General features: G+C 38.0%; 1 protein-coding gene across 1 annotated transcript in view; it reads right to left on the reverse strand.

The window, feature by feature from the left end:
* Positions 1–19,964, reverse strand: part of tmem47 (transmembrane protein 47) — a 44,236-nt gene that overhangs the window by 19,105 nt on the left and 5,167 nt on the right. Inside the window, exon 2 of the mRNA XM_088646770.1 lies at positions 4,250–4,390. Coding sequence (XP_088502896.1) covers positions 4,250–4,390 — 141 coding nt within the window. The remainder of the gene's footprint in view (positions 1–4,249; positions 4,391–19,964) is intronic.

Genomic DNA, 19,964 nt, shown 5'->3' on the forward strand with positions numbered 1-19,964 from the left:
CAGTGGTTAGCATTGGTGCCTTGCAGCACTGGGGCCCTGGATCTGCATGGAGTTTGTGTGTTCTTGCCCTGTTTATGTGGATTTTCTCCCACAGTCTGGTAGGTTAATTAGCGTCAGGGAAAAACGGATTTGGTGTTAGTGTACGTGTGTGCCCTGCGATGGACTGGCATCCCATCCAGGGTGTATCCTGCCCTGTGCCCATTGCTTGCCAGGATAGACCCCGGCTCCTCTGCAACCCTTTATTGGGTAAATCGATTAGAAAACGGATGGATGGATGGACTTAGGGGAATTGATATTCACAAGGAATAGCAAGATAAGCTTGAGATACATTAGGTTACCAACATACAGTTTAGACATCGTTATATACAGTACATCTGAGGGTCCAATAAGAAAAATTAGGGTAGTAAATAATGCGTAAATGAAAATTTTGGTCATATGCAGTATGCCTTTCCTTATGAATGGAAAACAATATAATTAAAAATTGATTGCAGCATTCATAATGCAGCTTTAAAAGACAGACTTGGTTAGAAGCCAAATGAATTTGGCCACAGCACTTAAATAATATAGTGTAATACAATGCCTTTGACGTGTAGTTTCAAAGCGTTCATGAAGCAGAGGTAATGTGGACGAAATGCAGGTGAGACCTACAGGTATTATGAGATCTAGTACATTTTTTCAGGTTGTGCCCAATGCACCTATTCCTAATTATTGCAATTAAGAGGTAATTATGGCATACAGTACATACTGTCTGTGGATTCAAGCAAATTATAACTAAATGAAAGGTTTTGTTTCATTTCTCATTTTCAAATAATTGTTAAAAAAAGCTAAAAAACATTTTACAATGCATTCAAGGAAGGGTATGCTCCTTTCTTAATTTAATTTGTTCTTTATCTGGACTTTACCTACCGGAGCGCTAAAACATCTATGAAAGAACTCGATGCTTTTTGCTCTTTTCTCAGAATTGTTTTTTTTTTATAAATCTGTTGGTTGATCCATCAATTCAACAGAACGAAAATTAAAGGGTCAGTGAACTTTTCAATGGAGTGAATATCTATACAGTAGATTACATTCTGAGCCGAGTCTGTTCTTTACACAGAAGGTGGCCTGAAAGAACAAACAGAGCAAGACAGCACTGCTGCCAGCTTCAGAGGTGATGGCAGGACTGCTGACGCACACAGTGAATTTAAGAACTGAACTCTGCTCAATTTTAAATGTCCAACGTTTGCTAAACCAGAGGTGAGATATTGATGCTCTCTACCAAACATATATGAAACAGAGTTCATTTGAAGAACTGCTTTGTTAATTTTTCGCATTTTAAAAAGAATGATTTTGTTGTGGAGACAGTAAGACTACGCAGTCCTTTAATCTTTAATGTCCAAAATCACAACCTTGCACACAATATTAAACATATTAGAGCACGTCTGAATTGCTTGACTTGGATATTGATTTATCTGACACAATTCTGTGGGGATAACAGAAATAAACAGCACTCTGCAATCTTTAAAGCCTTAAAATGAAACATCAATGTTATTATATCCATTTGGCAACACAACAATATTGGAAAAGGAATTTGGCATATACAGTAGTGAAGAGCTAATCAACAAGAGGCTTTAGGTCTGCTTTACAGTGGAACATTGTTGCAATCGGTGTGTGAATTCATGGAACTCCGAAGGGTCAATTAGGCAATGAGTTTATAATTATCACGCCCGATATCCCTCCCTAGAGGGCGCTCCACTGCTCCCATTATTGTTCGTGTGATTAAGCTCTCCAGGTGTACCCTTTTAGCGTTATTATTTAAAGACCAGCTCCTCCAGTCCTCGGGGCTCATCACTAGGGTAAGATGCCGCGAGGCCCACCTACTGTAGCACCAGTAAACCCTACGTCCGTCTCCTGAGGGCACAGCCCTCATCCAGACACCTCCCGCTCCCTGAGCCCGGGGTCTGGAGGATCTCGCCCCGTCACCCTTGGACCTCCATGTTTTGTTCGTCCGTGTGCTCCCCCCTCCCAGGGATTTTAACTTTGTCGCGTCCCAGGATGGATTCCTTGTTGATGGACTCTCGGACTGTGCTTTGACCTGCCCTTGGGCCCGTTTGGATTTGGATGCCGTTTTGTCTTCCCCGTACACTGTCTCACGGACTGTCACTATTATTTTGTGCACTATTAAACCCCTGTGTGTTCCCTTTTACCACGCCTCCTGTTTTCTCCAGCTCTTACCGCATCGCATAGGCTCTTCTACAAGATCTGACACGGATTTCAGTGCGTGCTCGTGACAATAATGCTAGCTGGTCAATTAATCAATGAAGGGGTTGCCTTAAATGCAAGACTGTAATGCATAAGAAGCGGACGCTGCCTTCCATTTTTCTGATTTGCTCATATCCTGTTATGACCTAGCACTGTAATAATGTCTTAGCTGCTTAAAATGTTAACTAACATTAACATTTAGATACTGTCTAAAACAAAAATGGAATTGGAAATCCTTTAATACCCACCATCCAAACAGGAATTGTTTGTTTTCTGTTCAGACTTGGCTCTGGCAATAACGTGCTCTGCCAATGTGTCCACCTGCAGAGCTATTTTACATTTGATTCAATGCGAAACCCACTACGCCCTACAGGGGAGTCAGCACCTGGCAGGTTGCAGGAGTTGCTCCTTGCCGAAAAGCGAGCCAACTCCTCCCAGCACCATCCAAGCAGTTCTCAATCGATAGTGCGCTGCCTCTTGGGTAATCACAACTAGTGACATGACCCAGGGTGAAACATGAGAAGCTGCTAAAATAATAACACTTTTAATATAGTTGTTCCTATAAATTGTTGGTAGCTTTGAGCTTTCATCATGTGGTGCGTCACATTATGAAAGACACTGATGAGTTCGGGCTCTGTTTTCAGAATCATGCACAGTTCAAAGCATTTTTCCAGGAAACAAGCTCACCATCAGGATGTAACAATCAAGATCTTCTTTTCACATCATATAATAAAAATAATACCCATTAAGCTAATTATGTTATTGTGTAAACAATAAAAGATTATGAAACATGTTTAAAAACTTGGTCCTGCCAAATGTTTTTTTGTTCTATACTCACTCAGACTACAATCTCCAGTTCCTTTAAGATTTAGGTATCTGGCAATGATTCCTGTAACTACTCAGGAGGAATAATATACAGTATGTAGGTATATTCCTACAATAAACCCACCTGCAGAGGTTTTTGTCGTTCATCATATTGTAAAGGTTCTACAGTGGCTGAAAAGGGATTTAGTAGCAATCGGAGGAGCACAGCAAACTGTGCATCACTGCCTGGGTAGTCTTGGTCAGTGTTGTCTTGTGACAACGACACAGGGACATCAAGACATGGGCTGTGGCTCACCTTGCCCCCCCACAATGAGTGTTTCTTAGCTGCATCACTCTGAAGTCCCCCAAAATACGTTTTAGATGTTTAAAAGGGAGTGCTTTATAACAGGCACTTATATTATGGCAAAAGAATCAGTGGGACATTGTGGTGGTTTTCTGAAGTAAACAAGGAAAAGAGGAATATACGCCAGTTTAAAGATTAGTTGTCTTTTTTTAAGGGGTAAATGTTTTCCTGGTTTCCTTATTTTGCACAACCGCAATGTTTTGTAACTGTGCGATTCCCTGAGTGCTTCACTTTTGACCTTAAACATAAATTACTACTAATGCTTTTTTCAGTAGATGAAACCATCCAGCGCAACACTGCAATTAAATCACACTTACTGGCTTGAAGCCTAACAGGTAGTATATTACCACATTCTGTACACTAGGGTAAATACACAATAGCTTAATCACTGGCTTTTTTATACCATTATGTGATGTCCCTCTGTTTTCAAACAATGTTTGATGCTCAACACCTTTGCTCGTTCCTTTATAATAGGGGTTTAATGAATGCTAGGGGCATGCTATCATTTGAAGGGAAAGTTAACTGCTCCGCTAATGACAACTGCTGATCAAAACGAGCCAAAGAGCAGCAGCATCGCAATTTTTCCTTTGCTAATTTTACCCACGAGTAACATGCTGCGAGATGTGTTATCTCGGTGTGAATGAGGGAGGAGAGCAGAGGCGGCAGGCTGGTGGCGGGGGTGTTGTCCTGCAACGTTACAGGCACATTATAGCCAGAACCCCTTTGTTTATGGACCGTGCTTTGCTCCTCCCACCCCTCCTCCCCCTCGCGATGAACCTGCGGGAACGCACCTCATGCAGCTTTAAGGAGCGCGTGCTGAATGCCACAGATCTGGCTTACCTGCAGCGAAGAGCATGACGGCGACTGGCCGGTAGAAGCGTCTCCGGGAGCCCATGCAGACGGATATCAAACCCACCAGGAAGGCAATGAGGATGATGGCAGAGCCCCCCAGGAGCAAGGCCAAGGTCGCAATTTGCCAATCTGCACGACACAGCAGAGAGAAAGCGAAAGAGGCGTTACACTTTCACAGGCTGGAAGTGCCAAAACACACAGTGAGGAACACCCAGGGTCCTCGGACAAAATGACTTTGTGAATAAAAGACAGAGATCATAACAAAGGCATACTGTATATGCCTGCCTAGGATTAAACTGAAGCTCACATGAGAAGAAAAACATTCAAATTTCAAAGGCACGCAGTCTGTCCATTGTGAATATTGGAGAATGGATCAGGTGACTTAAGACTCAAGTGACATATTTAATGGACCGGCCATATCACACTTGCAACCACAGTCCAAATATATAGCCCGTGTTAAAACTATATCACTGGAGCTCATTTTATTCTGGTGTGGTATTGTATGAGTGAAGACTGAGCATTTGACCATAAAAGGAGAGAAAGCAGACAGCTAAATTTTAATCTGTTGATGAAATACTGTCGGAACTAGCTGAAAATAGAAGCTCATATCCTCTTGATATGAAGCCAGAATCAACTCATTTCCCTTCTCAGTAATACTTCAGGGGTTGCAAATGATACTTTACAAACGTGTTAAAAACCAGCTATTGACACTCAAATGTGTATTAAAACAGTTCTATGTTGAGAATCTCCTTATTATTGTTAAAACATACAAAGTGAATCATTAGTAGTCAGTTAATACTAGGTCACTGAAAATATGCACTCTATGTAAATGTCAACATTTAAAGTCATGTATAAGTAGAATTTGCAGCCCCTAATTTAAAGTGCCACCTGTTTATTATTATTTTTGATATCTTAAATAGAACTCCATTAGGTCCTGATTAAATTTTCACCCATATCCATTTTCCAGTTACAAGAGGTGATGGGCATTCTTCACTGCAAAGCAGTCACGTGCCACACCTAGAATGAACTTCCTCATGCCACTGCCCCAGTCACACACGTCCAGAATGGGAAGATGAACGAGGGCATGTCTTTCTGCACATATTCTTGGCAGTCGGCACAATAAGGCCTTCCTTCCCTTTCCCACTCGACACTTGACAGAAGGTTCACATGGCTTTTGGCCACAATTTCCTCTCTAGCGGTATTGAAATGGGAAAAGACAGTTAATTCATCCATCCATCCTCAGAAAACCTTCTAATCCCAGTGAGAGCCAAGTAGCACCACAGCCTATCCCAGAAGAACTGGAAGTGCAGGAGCCCTCTCAAAAAACACATCAGTCCATCACAGGGCTGCAGAAAGAAGGTTCATTTTTGAACAGTGAAGAACAGCTAAACCTACCAAGGCACAGAGTAAATGCAAACTCCTCACAGATGACACCAGAATCAATACCGGGACACCGGAGCAGGAAATCTGCAGCACTTACTGCCATCCACTGCTAATACGGAGTTTTCTTTTAGTACTTTAAAAGTAGCATTTATTCCAATTACCAGACAAGATGTGAGATTCACCTTTCTAATTTAAATCATATTTAGCTTCCAAGCATTCTGTACCTTCCAATAAAATTAAACTGAAATAAAAATTTATTTAGAATAAAATTAAATAAAATAAAAATTTATTTAGAACAGTGTAGTATATAATCTCTAAAGTAATAAATACAAAAGAAACTGTATTTTATTGAAATTTTTTTTTCTCTTCCCGAAACGTGATGTAAGATTACGTTTAGGGTTAAACACAATGGATTATTCATCATTCAAATTACAGTAGGTCAAACATTTTGTGCTACATTCACCATGGATATGGATGTCTGCTAAGAAAATAGATCTTAAAAAATAAAAATGAACTTCATATTATTAAAAAGGACATTTTGTTAAGCAACCTACAATATATAATATCCCTAAGAAATGCATACCTTCTCTTACAGTAAATGGTTTGTAAAGAAATGACTGCTATCACATCACATAAGAAGGCCTTGCATAAAAAATAAATCAGTGAGTTAAAAAAAAGAAAAAAATTATTAATTTTCAATAAAAGGAGCTATAAATAATCCTTAAAAAGTGTAATATGATACCATTAACCAGTTAGCATTTAACTAATGAAGTAGTTTATTTTTTAGGTTGTGTAAACATGACCAAATCATGGTTTGCATAAAACAGCATGCAATAAAGGCCAATGCAAAACACAATGTTAGCAATCAACATATTTTTGGATAACAAAATACTGAGCTATTTAATGAGCAGGCTATGCCAAAAAAACAACAAAACTGAAAACCACATTGCGAGTGCAAGAATCTGACAGAGACAGCCTGCAAAACAAATTTCAAAAGAACAGAGGCTTTGCATTTTTTTTTTAAAGAAACAAAACAGTTTGGAGTATATTGCTCTCTAACCAGCATCACAAGCTTTTTAATATCACAGAAATTTTCCTTGTCAATGTGGAGATTAAATATCCTCAGACGCTGCTTTCCTTCAGGGTAAACTAACGCATCTGTGACACTGTTAGTTTATATTTATTTTTATGTTGCTTTTAAGACAAACACAACAAACATCCAGACTGTGTCCAATGGGGGGAGATATTCAGAACTGCACTAAGTTAATCTAGTTTAACAAAGGACATGAACAGTGGATGAAAAGCCTGTCTGTTAAAATTACTGGCAGTTTAATAAGGGATTAGTACAGTATGTTCTCTAAAAGCAGCCATAAGAACACTGTAAATAAGACACTCTCTCATGTCTCTGTGGTTTGATTGTAAGACTTGGAGAAAATAGCTGTTGAGCCAGTCTCCAGGTATGAATACTGAAATATAATTTCTAAAGGGAAAGGGAACGCTGTTCAAGTACAGCAACACAGCGTAGCTATCACTGCACTTAACACCATCCCTTGATTTCTGCAGCTTCAGCTTAAGATTGTCATTTCGCTATATGCTGACCTTTTTCTGTCTAAGCTCTTGGCCTTCCTGCCAATTGATGGGATACAGTATTACTTCTCAGTCGCTGTGGCCTCAAAGATAGGATCTTCATTTAAAAAGGACCACAGAAGGTGAATGTAGCTCAATTCAGCTCATAACAGCTTGTGAAGAGGCATATACAGTAGGTAGAAGGCTACATAGAGGGTGAGAACTGCACTGCCTTAGGAGAAGACATTCTTTGTACAATTTATTAAATCTGAAGTACATCTACTTGATACGCTTTATACAATAGATGAAGTATATATATATAGTATATGTTTTTTATATAAACTATATATTGTAGCTCATAGAAACTAATTCCAGAATAAAGAATTTATATAAAGGTCTTTGTTGCCTTAAGAAAAAAATGGCCAACCATTACTTTAGAAATTAGAAAATAATGCTCCATAACTGACACCAAACACCAGTCAGTTAAGTGAAAGCAGTTGTTTAATTATTTGTTTCGGTCAAGTTTCATTTTGCCCTACTTATATTAATTCATATACCTTTAATCAATTAGACCTTATTAAAACCTTTATTTGACTATAAACGCTATTAAAATGTAAATGGTATTTATTTTGGAAAGGAGACCAAAGGAAATGTTTTGGTTTATTTCAGATGAGGCAATATAATGTGAAATTCAAAGTGTCTGCACAGATTTTGTAAAAAATACAGATACGACTAATCCTGGATCATTTAAACTATCACCTTCCAGTTAGTACATGCAACGTTTTGAATGTTGCTCTAGTTGGAGTTTCTTAATGAACTCTTCAAAGACATTCAATTACTTATTGCTCCTTAGGGAGGAAAAATCACAAGTTCTGTTTCATCAGTGGTCAAGGACAAATCAAATACTCCCGCATGTATGTGGAACACACACAGGCATGAGACTTAAATGAAGTGGTCTTCCATTTCCCCTAGTTCAGACACATTAATAGAACAGTCTTCACAGCTGACTGCCATTCACCAGTAACTTACAACCCACTTAGAACAGTGTAAATATCAAAAGAACCGCATGGTATCTACAGTACTGGATGCATCTGCGCTCTGAATGCGACAAGATTTTATTATACTGTACCAAGGACATTGGAAATGCATTCAAAGATAAAAATTGCAATCATTTGTTTCTGTAAATACCTTTTCAATTTAATTGGCCAAGTGTTAGTCAACAGGATTTACCCCTACAAACTCTTTACCATTGATATATGAATGGAGTGTAAAGGACTAGGATACACCTCCTAAACCTGCACTGTAAAGCCACTCTGTGTTTCATATGCAAACACAGCACTGCTCGAGACCAGTTAGGACAAATGTGAATTAGCTTTGGAATTGCAGTAGAAAGAGAAAAATAAAACAAAGACCTCAAGTCAGTTGAAAAAAGGACTGGAAGCATATTGCACTGTCCTGCAGCCCAGCCTCACAGGCATAAGGCCACTGATAATATTTACTCATGCAGACGGCTCATGAGTCTCTCTAAAGAAATTCTGGTGGCGTTTAGTAAGTTCTGTGCCACCACTGTAGAATCCCACTCATACTCACTGACTTCACATTTCCAAACTTAATCAAAGTGGAAAATCTGCACTTAAGCTAATTAGGAACCTTTGACAGTTCTGCTTTGGTTATAAAAAAAAACAGCCTCTTACAGTTCTGGCAACCTTTCTATGAAATAATGATTTGTACATCCATGGACTTTTTTTTACCCAGGAAATAGATCATAAGACAGTAATAGAAGATGAAAGGTCTTAAGAATCAACTTGAATTAGGTAACGCACACTTGACTTGGATGGTGCAGGAACCAGAAGGCTACTGCTATAAATATTTCACTGTCGTGGAGGAGTGATACTCGCAGCAGGGGAAAGAGGTCTAGATTGAATGCTGAAACTGCAGATAAACCTAGTCAGGGACGGCACTCTATGATTCTGGTTGTGTGCACCGCTGCTCTTTCAGTTGCATTGTGGGTATGAAAGTGCTACAGCTGCTCTGTGCACCAAAAGCTTAATCATTTCCTAAAAATAACATATGCTGGTATCAAATTCAAGCATTTACAAGAGTCGAGTAGGCTCTTTGGTTCGGTATTATATTCAATATGTTCAAAGGACAAAATAACCCCCCCCCCCCAAGAATTCTTAACTGTTAAAACACTGATTATCCCACCTCCAGCTAACATTCACTTTAAACATTATTAACATACAGGATGGAAAAAACTAAGTCAAATCAACAATTCACTTTAAGACAAAAGAAGTCCTTACAGCTGTGACCTACAGTGCACATCATGCCAAATTGTCAGTCTTTTAGGCAAAACCCTATACTGTATACGGAAAAGAAAACGGACTTGGTTTCATTTTAGAAAGAGTCATATCTTTTGTGTCTTTTACCCTATCTTTTATTTCAGTTCACAATATTGAACTGCAATGCATACAACTCACCAGTGAAGGAAGACACTTTTAGAATTAAACTCAATATTTTATTTAAATGTTTGAGTTGGGTTTTTTTGCAGAGCCTTGTAAAACTAATTCAATTAAAGGCTGCCTCTCCGTGTAATATTCAAAATATGTTCCTTCTGGACCCCAACTGTGTTAAAAGACATAATTATGTTACTCTATTACGTACTTCTTTCACAGTATCTGACAGGCGTTTATCAATATCAACACATTTGTTTTGTAAATACAGCAGCTAGCAATCTAAATTAACCTAGTGCCTGAAGTTAACAATGTAGTACAGACATCTGCAATGGGTACAGACATCTGCAAAATTAAGACTTTCGAATGGCACTTAGAGCAATAGCAATTTCAAATTAATTTAATCTTCCTCATACACGTACTGTAAATGGAAATGATAATTTGACTAGAAATTGTCTGCATATTATAAGTACATGGGAATAATATATATTAAGGACTCAATTAATACTGTTTAATCACCTGAATGTATTAAATTTTAAGATATAATGCATTATATAGTAGGTACCTCATAATTATTTCATTACTTCCCAAAAACGGTCTCAGAGATTTTAAAAATGTATGCGTTAAGCACAGCGAGTGTAGTTACAGTATGTCATTCTTAGTCATGAAGAAACTGTCTAAAATAGTGCTTTGAATGCGGGCAGTGTTAAACTGGCTCTTTGCACAGACAGCTCTATTTCTTCTATATCTTTATCATTTCACATGTATTCTGTATTGCAGTTAAAATAGTAACTTTTCAGAGATGTGATAATTAAAATGACATCTACACAAGATACTGTAAGAACTCACTCTTTAATTAAATATAATAATTAGATGTTAACATGCTACCCCTTATCAAGGGTAACCTACAAATGAAATATACTGCCTGATTTAATTGTATTGATCTCCTTTTTAATTTAATACCATTTTGGTGTTAATTGGCTTATCGCATAAATATAGTTTGAAAATGATCCAAAGGTTACATCAATCCAAAAGCAATTACCTTACAGTTTCATGTAACACAGATTTTTTTTTACTTTCCTTGATGCTTTAGGGTGAAGACTAGAATATTGCTATTTTTCTCATCAGGATCCTAATCATGTTGATATCATCATCATCAGTGCATTTCTGATTTGTGAAGCATTACAATGTATGCTGAAGTAAAAATAAGTTCCTAATTCATATTGCATATATTCCAATACTTTTTATAACTTTTATGCTGTTTTTTTTTTTTATTTCCTTTCCCTCAGAGAAATAACCAGTCAATAACGCAGATACAGCAGTGGCACCACTGCCCTTTTTTCCCCAAATATGCAACATCTATAGGAGAGTGGGATTCAGTGATATTGTGATTACCCAAGGAAGTTAATAAGGGGTTGTTTGAGGTGATTCATAAACTCCTTCCAAGGTATAGTTATAAAAGTGTTCATAACATGACTCAGAACTTTAAAAATAACAAACCGATGTGATGTGTCTGCATTGATATATTGTTATATTTGCACAAAAGAGCATTATAACTCTACAACAGTAGAACAACTGATGCTCAGGATTGTACATGCGTTAAAGCATTAAAATTGCAGACATTTTAATGTAATCTTTGTGGATTGGAATTTGCACTTATCCTGCTGGAAGAGAATGCAGTCGCTCTGCATGTTAGCAGTTGGCCTCTCCGAGCTTCCACATCCCTAACAGCAACCCAAACCCTAATCATCAGCCTTGTCCAACACCTAACCCCAACCTCAACTATAGACCATGAGAAAACCTCAACCCTATTCCAAATCCTGGCTCTCCACACAATGTTCACGTGAGGCAGCCACCAGAACTGTAGCAGCTGCAGTTAGAAATCTTCAATACTAACACTTTTGTTGCTAGAAGAGGTGCAGTCACAAACAAGTTACTATTCCACAGAAATGCCTGCTATACAGTGTATTATCATTTCAAAGCATGTACAATTGCATAAATTGGCTGGCTGTTACAATTTTATAAAATGGAAAGAAATATTGATGGTGTTGCTAGTTCCCCATTTTGATTTATTGTTCAAGTGAAAAGGTCAGCTTCAATTCTGCTATTGTTGACTCCTCCAAGATCTGTTTATTTTCTACCCAGACTTGACTTTCAGGTTTATTGATCACAGATACTAATCTGTTCACCTTTCAGTATGCCCATATTCAGAAAGTACAGACCCTTCGAAAAATAAATGTCATCACTTCTTTACGGCTTTGCTAATGTTCAACAGTAGACTGACGCAAACACCATTTTTAAATGTTTTCAAATTATAACCTTATTTATAAAATCATCAAGTCAATACTTGTGTTCAGGATTATACCAACACATAAAGTTAGCAGATCCATGTGCTAATGAAAAAGGTCTCAGCTATAACGTAGGGGGGGCTTCTTGATTTTAGAGGCTGTTGATCTGTTTTTTTATCTGCTATGAGGTAGCACAGCTCCACGTCACATTAAAAAGTACTACTTTGACACAGAGACAATAGTACTGCAACAAAACACCAAGCACAAAATAGAGCACACACATCTGTGGCTGAAAGGCTGATTAAAATAGTATGTTAAACAGCTATACAGCTGGATGGAGGCAGCCAGACAAAAGGTGGAAAATTCTAACAGATGAACAGGAGTGACCATCCAGAAAAAATAAAATTGCACCTCTATTGGGAGTGCTCATTTTAATCTGACAGGGTTTTATGTTTCACATTACACTAAGCACATTTACAGCGTGGCAAATTCAAACCTCTGGACACAACAACTGCAGTGTATTCGAAATCTACTATAAAACACTACTATAAACTCCACTACCACAGAAAACTCTATTTCAATTGCTCAAGCCCTGGCTACACACTATTCCAAGCTGCAACAGGCATTATTTAAAAGGAATACACAAAACATACACCATACACATGCATTTATTGACTTTAAATGTTGGAACGGAAGGATGGATGCAGGTTATACTGTAGCTGACGTGTGACAGCTTCACAGGGTTTTGCCGATTGGTTAATCAGATATATCATATCAACAGATAAGACATATCACAAGGCAACTGCTGGCCCTGTATCAGGCATTACCAAATGGGTTAGATGGACCAAACAGCCTCTTCTCTTTGGTCCTGTAATTGCTCTTATACAGTATGTTCAATGGCAGAATTACTGTATCTGACATGCCAACGTGATTGTAAAAATTAAAACGTAATGAAAGATAGTATAAAAAATCAGTACCATGATTAGGCAGTTGATGTTTAAAAATACCTTAATGTAAATAAATATCAGATTCAGTTCTATTTTTTACACTGTTTGGTTGTTACATGTTATCACTACAAAAGGATATGTCCACCCATGTACAGTAGCATGATAAAGAAGAACCTGGGCTTTGTGAATCCCATTCCCATTTCCACAGTTCACAATAAATAGGGTGCCAAACTGTGGAGCCCAGATTTTTTAAGATAATATCTTTGTTCTATGGAAAAAGGTTTGTAACCATTCTTGATCTAAAGTTTTCTTTCTCTTCTGCCTCTATGACAATGGCAGTGAAACATGTGAAGTATTTGTGCACTTATGTTTGAGACACAGAAAGGTTTTCCCCCTTCATACTGAGAAAATCCACCAGGGATCATACATTATGGGGTGTGCTCTGGGTTTTCAGGAAGCTTTTAAAAAGCACCCAGTGTGTAAAATGGTATTCCTTCTGACAGCCTTCCTGTGTCAAGACATCTCACCAGTGAAAATTTTACAGTCAATTAAAGAGATAACACTAAAGCCTATGTGGATTTCAAAATGTAAATCTTATTAAACATTTAGCATCCTTTTACTAAACTAAAAGTACTGTGCTTCCTAGGATGAGGGAAGACTGAAATGCAGACTTTTATGACTACACCTTATAACAAAATAAAACTGTATGTATAATTAAAAAAAATCAGACTTCACAGATTAACATTTTAGAAAAATCTTTGTTCAAAATATCTAAAATCAACTATCTACCTCTGATGAATAAAGAGCTAGAAATTTTCTGAAGGTCTTGTCCGGCACACTGCTGCTGGGCCCAGTGTGCCGGACTTGCCCTTTACACATTGTGCAAATGAATCCATAAGGTCAGCACGTTGGTCTGCTGCAATGTAATATAACTCACACTGAATCACAATGGCTTTAAATATCATATTCCATAAATCACTTTCTGACTTTGCAAAGTTCTCAATGCTAAAAACACAAGGTTCGGGTCATTGTAAATTTTAACATAGCTTAAGGCAGCACAGTTATTTGTAAAGGAGGAAGAGCACTTTGTACACCCCCAGCTGTTTAGGTTAATTTTCTTCATCTGTGTATCATGGTTTGATATATATATATATAATACGACTTTGATACGGGTAAAGCCTTATTTTATGGTGCTTCTACCACAGCCATCTAATTTAAGCTTGGATATCCTTTGGCACAAAATGTTTAGAATACCACTATTAATGGGCGTGTTGGAGAGAGGAAGGGGTGTATTGTCCTTGTTCCTTTTCTAAATTGTTATGTGCTGAATCACTTCACAAAATGACAACACTGGCGCAGTAAAAACAGCAGCAATGAAGAGTGATTTTTGCAAAGAGTGTTACATTAAGGGTCAACTTGAGACAAGACTGTACAGTCTGGCAGGTTTGCTATCACTGGAGACCCATCCTGATTTGGAGCTTCTGTGACCTGAGTAGAGAATGTATGGGTCAATCACCCCAAAAGGATCTTTAATATCCCTCTTAGGGAATGAAAGAGCTTGCTTTACCTTTCTTTATAGCTTTTTTGGACAGCACGCGTGGAAAAAAATAAACTTTTTCAAACAAAGCAGACCTCAGAAAACAAGAAGTGCAAGAAATTCCACTAGTAAAAAAATGGTAAAAAAGAAAGGTATTAAGTGCACACCTTTTCTGAAAAAAAAAAACAGAATAGTTTAATTAAATTGGAGCTAGCAAATAACTCCCTCTGAGAAAAAAAAGGAAGGAGTTTAACAGTCATTTAACAGAGGTTTGGTATTGAAGATTTTCTGTCCATCCAGAGATGTAATGCCAGACACTGATTTCCTTGCACAGCGGGTAAAAGTAATGAATTAGCAGCACTAGCCTGGACAAAATCAAACCTTCAGCCACTCACTACTCTTAAATTCCAAACTCACTGGATGATATCTGTGGTGCCTGGCGGCTCTTCTTACTACTCAACACGAGCACACCATTCACATCCATTCGGTAATTTTCAATTTGCCACGTATTGTAGATACATTTTGATTTAATTTTGAATCAAATCCCGCCTTTAGAAAAGAATACACCTGCAAACAGAAGACAAAATAAGATTCTTTTTTTTACAGTAAAACAGTAAAAAAAGTGGTTCAAGCATCAAGACCAACAACTTAATGATCTGTTCTGACCAAACAATAGAGATGGACATATTTTTTAGAATTTACGATAAATTTTAGCCAGCAGCCATATCACCCTGCAGCTCTCCAATGGCAGCCCACTGAAGCTCAGCAGGTGTGAGCCTGGTCAGAGCCTGGATGGCAGACCCCCTGGGAAAGCTCAGGCTGCTGCTGGAAGAGGTGTTAGTGGGACCAGCGGGGGGCGCCCACCATGCGGTCTATGTGGGTCATAATGCCCCAGTACAGTGGTGGGGACACTATACTGTAGTGGCACTGTCTTTTGGATGAGACATTAAACTGACGTCCTGACTCCCCGGGCATTTCTCGAGAAGAGTAGGGAGTTATCCCAGTGTCCGGGCCAGATTTCACTCCTCGGCCTTTACCGTGGCCTCCAAACTGTCCCCATGTATGACTGGCTTGCACTGGCCCTGCGATGGACTGGCGTCCTGTCCAGGGTGTACCCTGCCTTGCGCTCGCTGCTTGCCAGGTAGGCTTCCCCCAGCACCATACGGTATAAAGCGGTTTGGTAAATGACAGGACTTTAAATTTTACTTTAACCTTTAACTTTAGTTCTTTACTTTTGAAATAGATGTTTTTAAAAGGTTGGGCTCAGATTCCCCACTGTCACTGTACATTTTCATATCAAAAGGATTTGGAATTAAAGCTGATGAAAAATATAGCTGTGAGGACCCGAATGTTTTATCCTTAACTTCAGTGAAAGATCATAGTTCCACTAACAGCTGCACAAACACTATTATTCTGTAATTAAAGAAAATATTTACATTTGTGAAACTAAAAACGCGTTTAGAAGATTTTCAAAGGGTATTTTAATAATTTTCAGTTTCTTTCATCCTTGTCCCTGGAAATGGTTACACTTCAGTCTGTTTATTTTGTATTTGGGATCTCAGAAATACAATGTAAAAACCCGTTTTAAAATACATTACAAAAAGTCATCACTGGAAGTCATTGTGTAAACATTCACAAAATGCATGGATCTAAAAAAGTACATATCTACGTAATATTTCTTCATATAAAATTCTGAATGCAAAATCAAAACAACCTAATTTGTTCAGTTTTTATTCTGAAATTATCCTAGGCTACTCTAGTGAAGTCAAGCAAGTGTACTCTAAGGAAGAGGAATGTCATTAGCTCACTGGATTTCACTAATGTTTCCTGTACTGCCTGCAGCACATGTGCTGGGATGAAAGAAAAAAATTTACTATGGCAAAACAGCAGCTTTCAAAGTCATAAAGAGGCAGGTACAGAAATCCAACTTTACTTTTATTGAAGTCACCAGAAATAACAGCCCTCAGAATAGGAATCAGTGGCCATCAGATTCACACAGCTACGGGACAGCTACAAAAAGCAGATGAGCCATGGCTTGTGGCTTCCCCATTCTTTCCCAGGGGAGATATCCCTCCTCTTCACTGGCCACTCACAGGTGTACAGTAGATGAAACAGTATTCTATAGGTACTGTCTGCACAAAGGTACATTAAAACAACAAAGAAGACTAAATGAAGAAGATGCAAACAAAAGGAGGCCATTTAACTCCACAAGTGGGTCAACTGGTATGGTAAAGATTTTGACTATTTAGTCTGAAAGGATCCTGCAATCGTAATGCCTGTCTTCCAAGTCATCAGTGGCACATTGCTGCAGTATATAAATAACGTTAATGATAACAGGGCTCTCAAGAGAGTATGTTAGTCAAGATATTCTGAGGGCAGGCTGAGCCCAGTGGTTCAGACATTTTCCTGACACCAAGCACCTTTGACTGGGACTCCCCAAGCAGCGCACGAAACTGGCAGTGAGTTACTGGGATATGGCCGACTTTACTGGCGGAGGGCCTCTCTGCTTTTGAGGAAACAGTGAGTCCTGTGCTTTACCAGGCACCTGTTAGCATTTAGCAAGAGATGGGAAACTCCTCCAAACGGTTTTAACTCTCCCGTCAGGCACTGTGGAGTTCACAACCAACCTGGTGAAAGCTGGATAGCTGTCAGGCGAGTCTTTCATCAGAGAAGCATACTATCGGCAGGCTAGCAACTTACCCAGACAGTACAAGAATGTGAGCTATAAAGATAAGTTTGAAAAAACTGATGGCTTTGCATATTGTGAGCTCCAGATCACTCTCATCATATAATAAATAATAATAATAATATCATTTCATAATAAAGATAATGACACTGTAATTCCATCTGTTGGATGAACTGTAATACAGTTGTCTGTTTCTTGTATAGCTTCAAACTGGCAACTTTATGATTAATGCAATTGTTTTTAATGACAAATTTCATATCTAAGACACATGTAACATGCACATTCATAGGGTGAACATTCTACCACATCTAGACCATTCCAAAAAACAGAAATGTAACAATCTTTGATTCTAACCTGTTCTGGAAAGTTTCATATATAACAGCATGAGGGAATATCGAATACAGGACCCCAGGGGTATATTAGTCCCACTAACTGCAAAAACCTGGTGAAAAGCAAAAGTTTAGCCTTTTACTTGTCCAACTTTTGAAAAGCATATTGTCTTTTCAATTACCAAGGCACGTGAAAAAAAAAGCTGTCATTATTGAATGTGAATGTAAATTGAAAATGAACAGACTTTAAATTACACAGATGTAAATGAGAGTTGTATTTTGTGTATTTCAAAGGCTGGGCTCCCTTCAAGCTTTCTTCCGAATCCTGTGTGAGTCAGAACACTGGCATTTCACAGGAATAAAACACTTCAAAGAACAGCAAAAAAGCTCAAAACAGTTTGCCGAATACAGGCACCTGTACCTACACATACTTCCAGGATTCACAAACACCTAAAATATTTCCCCATACTCAAGTGAACATTTGATGCATAACAAGCTGAACAGCAGGGTAAACTGGACAACACATACTGTACAGTACAGGCGTTACCCAATATTGGGCAGGGATTCTGTTGTTCAATGTGTATTGTTCGCAATGTGTCTGTATTTATTTTTAAGTGTGTTAGAGGATTAACAGATACAGTAGTTCACAAATCTGGTTATTTTTGGTGCTTTTAATTAAATAATCAGACTGAGAAATTGTGCCTTTGCCCATAATTTGTTAATGTTTTCTCCCTCCCCTCTCCTCTTACAGTTAAAAAGAGAATTAAAGAGTACTATGATACCCAGTCCCAAAAAATGCAACGCTATTGCTTTTTAAAAAGCAGCACGATTTCCTGTTCATCCATCATTTCTACATCCAAAGTCATAAAGCACAGCAGTTACGATCTTATTTTTTCAATTCTTGATTGATTACTACCATATGAACGCAACTTCTCTGAAGTGGGAAGTAACTGGAAGAAAATCTCGGGAAACAAATAATTTGTCTTTCCAGAATATGGTTTTGGAGTTGTTAAAATAATTCAAGGTAGGAATCAAAACATTTGCAGCAGCAGGGAGCTGAAAGCTGTGAATTCTGGATGTCTACAGGTTCGAGTCTTCGGTGAGGTGCTGCTGTTGTATATTTACTGTTAAGCACCTTGCTGACTCAAATTACGCTGGTAAAATGCCCAGCTGTGTAAATACAAGTCGGGCTGCATAAAGCGTCAGCAAAATGGGTAGAAGATGAAACCTTCAAAACTAAAAAAAAAGTCTCATAATTTGATTTTAATCCATTATTTGTTACCGAATATCTACAGTATATGAAAAATAAATCTTGAATCTTCTTTAACATTTTGTAAGCATTAAACCTCTTAATTAAAACAATACGTGCCTGGGTATTCTTTTATCATCCATTTGAACATACAGTAACTGACAGTGAAATGATGATATAGTCACAACACATTCAGAAGGGGGGAATGTTGAAGGATAATCTATCTCAGCTATCAACCACTACATCAAGCACCAGATATATGGCTTTTAAAACACTCTCATAACCATCAGCTGTACACCTTTCACCTGATAAAAGAAATTGAAATCTCAGGTAAGCTCTTGGCCTGTTAGCTTGGCAGACTTGGTTAAAGAATGTGTCATTCAATAAAACAAAAGCTAGGGAATATTCTGTGTATTCACAGGAGGCTGTTAGTGGTAAACAGAATTACATTCACTGAAGGCACCTTAGCCCTCTTTAATGGCCAGGGAGTGTACCACTAATTCAGGATGTTCATGTGTGTTTACAGGAAGCTGACAAATGAGCAAACGTTTTAAACCACCACACAGCAATGAGAAAACAATTTAGAAAGCAGGCTTAATAGGAGACGCTGCTTTTACTGTTACCATGTGTATCTTATCTGCGTTATGCTCACTTACTTATCAGCATACTGGAATTGTCTGGTGTACCGAAGTTGAACTCATTACTTTAAGTTCCTTTTCTGTACTGAAACTTAGCACTATTTTCTTAATGTTGGTTACATCTTCAGACACCTTGCCATTAAGATCTAATTTGATTGTCTGGCTTTGTTTTACAAGAGTAATGTATTTTAGGACACTTCAGAAGATCTAAAAACATTAGTTTCCTTGGATGAAAGATTTTTCACTGTTTCTTTTAAAAAGAAAATGTAAAAGTATGAATGACCTTTACAACATGGTGTTACTGCTATGTTTGGGGAACAACAAACACTGAAGAGTAACAGGATAATAAATGATCCATCATGCACTAGGGCACAATGTCCAGCCATGTTTTAAAATGGCATCAAGGTGAAAGAGAAAGTTCAATTTTCAATAGCCTCATCTGGAATACCCGTGGTCCTGAATTTAAATGAAATGGTAACCATTAGTTAAGTAACAAATAATAAACAGTCTCCAATGAGATTCTAAAAACATGGAAGCAGTAAAATGTCCTTAAAAGCTACCCTTTTACTGAAAAATACAGCACTTGATTTGTAATCTGAACATTGTTGTTCCCAAAATATTAGCCTGGAA

Source organism: Lepisosteus platostomus, chromosome 2 (assembly GCF_059453375.1).
Source record: "Lepisosteus platostomus isolate fLepPlt1 chromosome 2, fLepPlt1.hap1, whole genome shotgun sequence".
Taxonomy (NCBI): domain Eukaryota; kingdom Metazoa; phylum Chordata; class Actinopteri; order Semionotiformes; family Lepisosteidae; genus Lepisosteus; species Lepisosteus platostomus.